The sequence below is a fragment of the Priapulus caudatus genome, unplaced genomic scaffold, assembly GCF_000485595.1.
Source record: "Priapulus caudatus unplaced genomic scaffold, Priapulus_caudatus-5.0.1 Scaffold434, whole genome shotgun sequence".
Taxonomy (NCBI): domain Eukaryota; kingdom Metazoa; phylum Priapulida; class Priapulimorpha; order Priapulimorphida; family Priapulidae; genus Priapulus; species Priapulus caudatus.
The window spans coordinates 1-5,945 of record NW_014577495.1 but is presented as its reverse complement, the minus strand read 5'-3'; the positions used below and the strand labels follow the sequence as shown (position 1 = coordinate 5,945).

At 54.0% G+C, this 5,945-nt stretch overlaps 1 protein-coding gene across 1 annotated transcript in view; it reads left to right on the top strand.

Moving 5' to 3' along the window:
* LOC106810339 (protein neuralized-like) overlaps window positions 1-5,939 on the top strand; it is a gene marked incomplete at its 3' end in the record, with an annotated part of 14,193 nt that extends 8,254 nt beyond the window's left edge. The window contains exons 4-5 of the mRNA XM_014813651.1: window positions 5,271-5,469; window positions 5,718-5,939. Of these exons, the coding sequence (XP_014669137.1) occupies window positions 5,271-5,469; window positions 5,718-5,939 (421 nt within the window). The remainder of the gene's footprint in view (window positions 1-5,270; window positions 5,470-5,717) is intronic.
* Window positions 5,940-5,945: the final 6 nt, after the last annotated feature.

Here is a 5,945-nt window from a genome sequence, read left to right as displayed (position 1 = left end):
GGCACAACTGGCGCGAAGGCGCTCGCGACAAGTACGCGGAGAGCGGCAAGTGATTGCCTGTTCTATTACGTGACGGCGGCGGGGGACCTGCGCTACGGCATCAACGCATCAGGACAACAAGGGAGTGTTCTGAGCGGTAGTCCACGACAGGGCCGCTGTGGCGATGCTCGACCTCGTACGCACACGGACGGCCATCGAGTTCCTAGTAGGTGTCGCCTTCAAGACGACGCGTGATGTGACTCGTTCTTCTATTACTCTCTTACACACACTTCATCTCCCAACTACATCTCTGCTCTCTCTCTCTCTCTCTCTCTCTCTCTCTTTCTCTTCTTCTCTTCTCTCTCTCTCTCTCTCTCTCGCTCTCTCTCTCTCTCTCTCTCTCTCGCTTCTCTTCCTCTCTGTCTGCTTCTCTGTTTCTCTCAATCTCTCTCTCCCTACTTGCTTGCTTTCTCTTCTAGCTCTCTGTTTCCGTGTGTCTCACTCACTCTCTCTGCTCTCTTTCTCTCTCTCTCTCTTTCTCTCTCTCTCTCTGCTCTCCTCTAGTTCTCTCTGTCTTTCTCTCTCTCTCTCTCTCTCTCTCTCGCTTCTCTCTCGTCTTCTCTCTCTCTCTCTCTCTCTCTTGCTCGCTGTCTCTCTCTCTCTCTCTCTTCTCTCTCTCTCTCTCTTCTCTCTCTGACGCTATTTCCCCGACTAGATCTCTCCCTACACTTGTCAGTCCAAAAAGTTTGCCTCTTTTTCTTCACCATCTGACTTGTTGCATTGTTGCTTAGACATTTGATCGAAAAAGGTGCCTCATCCGACATGACACTCTAACAAATCTAGACGAGCGTTATAGTAGAGGCATGTGCTCTTGGTCATATGTTAGGTTTAGGTTTGTGTGTACTTTGCCACGTTTTGGCCGTGATGGATGCTGTTCAGTGTCATCGTAGCATCGTAGTATAGTCAAGATAGAAAACGTTGAACTGCCGCCTCCATCCCGTATTTTCCGTCGCCACAACAGCAGTCAGATCAAATGCTGTCGCCTTTAGAACAGTGTCACAGTGCAGGTGTGTGGGTCTCTCGCCGGACCACCTCCTCCCTCGGTCTTATCTCCTGCCCACCATACGTAGCCCGCCACCCGCGCCGACGAACGAAGACACCCCCACTCCTCCCTCCTCCGCTATCAGTCTCTCTTCGCGGCTCGCTGTTGTCCGGCATTGTCCGCGCGGGCCGGGACGGCACGCATGGCCGAGGTCAGAAATAGTTTACAGCAGGCCCGCCCGTACGCGGCGTGCAAACAATGTCGGGCCTCCCGTCGGCGGGGAAATCACGCTGATTACATCAGGTATTATTCCCCCTCCCCTCCCCCTTCGCCTCTTGTTCTTTCTGGCTGTTGTGTCTTGTGGCGGTACGCTTGTGCTGTTACACGATATAGGCATGGCCACCGAATGTGTTCTACGCTGTGTCAGTGAGGCGGTGGCATTGTCTTGCCGGCTCGCGCGTTGCGCAACAGCCTCGTGTCCGAAATAGCCAGGCGTGAATGAGAGATGATGGTTGTGTGGCATCTGCTGCTACTGGGGCGGGATTACGCCAGTTGAAGCGCGTTTGCTTCTTTGTGAAACATCGGCGTGCGCGTCTTTGTGGTGGAACGTGGCTGCCGTGCGCGGCGTTTGATCGGTTTAGTATATTGGCAATGGCGGGCGATGAGCGAGATCGGAGAGAGACAATGAGGATGGTTCGTGATGGCTGCTGCTGTGCAGCGGCAGATGTTTGACTTAATTCGCTGCGATCTAAGAATGTGCGGGACACGTTGGTCGTAAAACGGTCGTGCGGGGACGAAACGTGTGGGGCGGCGCACCTGCCACATGTAAAGATATGAGCGTGTGTGTGCGATTTGCGGTGTTCGTGCTTGCGTTTCGTTCGGTGAGTGTGCGGTTTAGTAGGTGGGTGCAGCAGCTGGTGGAAATGCGACAGGAAAGGTCGATAGTCTGCCTCATATAGGAAAGATCCCCCTGTATATTAAGTGTGTCGTGTATTAAGTTATTCGATTCGTGATTCCCTTCGATCATTGTGCGTTTTCGTCGGTCTGTCGTTCGTAGGGCAGTTTGCGAACATGGCGGCTGTGTGCCGCGCTGCTCGCGGAGTGGAGCGGAATTGAATGGCTGCCATTGTGGACGCCGGTAATTCTATAACTTCCGCTGCTTTATGTCATTGGTCAACAACTCTTCTAACTTCTTCAAAACCAGACTGCCAGCACTATAGGTGGTACGCGTGTGCGTCGCTCGTGTGGCGTGCGGTACATGGGCATGTATGTTGTCGTGTGTGTGTGTGTGTGTGTGTGTGTGTGTGTGTGTGTGTGTGTGTGGTGTCGTGTGTGCGTGGCTGCGTCGCGTGGTACGTTGCGTGTGCGGTAGCGTACATGTTGTGATGTTATACTTGTAGTTGCTGTTATGTTGCGCCGGCTCATATAGGTCTCGCGACGAGAGCGAAGTCTGTATTATGCTCCAGGTACACGGTGCGCACGCACGCGTGTGGTATATGTGTAAGTGACGATCGCGGTGGCTGTCCCGGATGGTGGTAACGGCGGCGCGCACAGAGAGACATTGTGCGCCTGGGCCTGTTTTCATGACGACACCTCCCCGTCCAGCCGCCCGCCCGTCCTTCCGTCGGCGTCTGTTGAAAGCTATACGCCCCCACCGTCCTGTTGCATTTCATCGCTCTCTCGACGCTCCCTCACACCCCTCTCCCGCGTTATTGTTGGTCCCGGTGGCGGTGACAGACAGAGCATTCAGCGTGACAGTGGGGAAGTGTGCAGGGGTGTGTGTGTGTGTGTGTCTGTGTGTGTGTAGGCGGGTTACTGGCAATGTCGATGCCGACTTGGCCTGGCAGAGAGGAGAGAGGAGAAAGAAGAGCCGAGAAAAAGCGCGGCGCGGCGCGACGAAGCGCAGAGAGAAAGAGTCGTTACCAGCGTTTCTTATTACGGCTCGTATTGGGTGTGTGTATGGCCACGCACATAGTCATCATCGTTGTCGTCGCCCACAGCCCAAAGTGCATAGCGGAGGAGGCGGGAGGGGAAAGCCGGGGAGAAGGAGAGGGGAAGCCGGAGGAGAGAAGCAGGGGAAGCCGGTGGGAGAGAGTGTAGGAGATTCCAAGCTATACCCAGCGTCGATTGTATGTATGGCCTGCCAAGCTATCGAATGGCTGACCCCCACACGGTCACGGGGCACGTGTTTCTCACTTGTTATGGCCGGCCGGCCATTCATTAGGGGTGTAGTTAGTATAGTGTTAAATGTTTCTGCAATTACACCACCTTAAAACGAATCCGCGCAGAGCAGCAAACGCTTCCGCATTCGTATAATGATGGAAACGCTGATAGCGCTGCTGCTGTTCGCTTTGCGTTTCCTCGACCGTTTTCCGCAGATTTTTCGTATTTTGCTTGTTTTATTTCTTTCCTTGCCATCACGGCCTGCACGCGGCGTACCTCTTCCGTTACTTGCCCTCCGTTCGTATCTCGCCACCCGCTAAGGCGCTTCCCCGCCCACCATGATACTGCTCCACTCATTTTCCTCGTAGCGTGGGACATTCGTGATTGATATAGGTGTTGCGGCAGGATGGAGGGTCTTGCCCGGCAGCCGTTATACGACTATGTGAACAAGTTTGCTACTTATGCCCAGCACCCCGGACCGCGCGCGAACGCACGCCACTGCACGCACACGCGTGCACACAGTGCAGTGATAGTCGCTCACACCTGGCAGGCTGGCACGTTCATTGTTTACTACGTGGAGATCTTAGATCAGGCGGGCACGCGCCACGCCGCTCGCCACACACACAGCACACACCACGTACGACTGTAGTTGGGCTCTGTGTGCGACGTATGACATATATTGCACTTATATAACACGTATACGCCGGAATGTAGTAGGAAAGTCCGCCCACTGTCTAGCGAGCAGCAGCCAGCCACCCCTGTCTCGGGTGTGGCTTGGTTCGTGCACGCACGCCACTACCACGCACTCACACGCACTCTCCCCCTCCCTATCGCATTCATGTGTTTCTTCTGCCTGTATAGCTCTTTTACTCATGATAGTCTCTATATATCATTTCCTGTACATCTATATACAGTTTGTTAATATGTATATTTATATATGGATATCTTTTATAATACCAGCACATTGACGATTCCTAAACGTATATTTTGCCTGTCTCATCTATGGACAGGCGTTCATTGGCAGATATTTATATGGTTCTCTCTCTCTCTCTTTCAGTCCATATTATACACATTGACGATGCCGTGCATACTTCAGGTCTCTCCATCTCTCGTCTCTGGCCAGATAGCGGTTCCACAGCCACTGAACAACGAGAGCGCGAGGACCACCAGGCACCAGGACACCAGCAGCGACCGGCAGCGGCGGCGGCACGGCAGGCGCGTGACCGGACGCTGCGCCACGCTCACGCTCGACGAACTCGTGCCGCGCCTCCCGTCGATGCCACCACAACTACGCGCACCTGGCAGCGTTGAGCCTGCACTTGACGCAACGGCTTTCAACGTGGCAGGTGTCGCCGAGTCGCAGACGGATCGACGAGCCGCCTCCGACGCGACGAGTTCTGACGCGTACGTGTTCGTCAGCCGGGCCCGCTGCGCCTCGGGGAGCCGCATCGCTCATACAGGTGATGTGCCATGAGCTGCGTACGTACGCACACACGCGCGTGCACGCACGCACGCATGCATAAACACACACAAACACACACACAAACACCACTCACACACGGCACGCACGCACAGTGCAGCACATAAACATAACCTACACGTACGCCATACGACACAAACACACACATCACACACCAACGCACGCACGCACCGCGCTGCGCACACACACACACACACACACACACACACACACACACACACACAGTGTACAAGTAAACAACAGGTCGTACAGGTAAACCGGTAAATACAGGTAAAAACAATTGGTTGCATAATCGTAGCACGAAACACCGGTGCGATTGTCACACATAGGGGAAGCACAAAATCCAAACTGATTATTCAGGATTATCGTTGGCGGGTGAGGGGGTGAAGGATGCTGCAGTCTGTCATAATCATGCAAACACATCATGTGTATGATAATGTAATGATGGAACTAGATGACTTGTCATGTAACCAGCGTAAATATCTAACCACGTAACGATACGATGTCTGTAACGACATGATGTCGCGCTGTCGAGACACATAACACCGATCGCACGCCACGCTCCACCACCGCTAACAACCGTATCCTCCCTCCTCACTTCACTAGGTACTGAGAACGGAGAGCGTGTACGTGGGAGGCATCGGATTCGGCTTGACCTCATGCGACCCCAACCGCATCTCGCCGCGCGAGCTGCCGGAGGATTCGGACCTGCTCATCGATCGGCCCGAGTACTGGGTGGTTAGCAAGGATGTCGCCAACACGCCGCAGCAGGGCGACGAACTCAGCTTCATGATCAACTACAACGGTACGTGTCAACACGGCCGAGTGCCACTGCGTCGCAGAGTCCCTCATCCTGTCAACATCCCTTAACATGTGTGTCACAGACCTTGTCTATTATTAGCTAAGGGGCTATTATTATATCATAATATAGCTAATATTATTATAACGAATTAAAATTATTATTATTATAGCTATATTAGCTATAAGTTGTATAGCGATGCCTTCATCGTCACTGTCGATGCTTATCGGTGCGTTACTTGTTGTTGTTTACAGGTGAGGTGCACTATAGTCGTAACGGAGGGCCGAGCACCATAGTGATGTACGTCGACGCGACGCAGCCGCTCTTCATGTTCTTCGACGTCTACGGCAACACGCAGGCGATGCGACTCCTCGGCTCCCTGCACGCGAACATCGCGCGAGCCGCCATGACGCGCCCCGCGTCCTCCCCTTCCTCCCACACCGCCGCTCACACCACCCCGCCACGCCGCCCACCACCCCCAC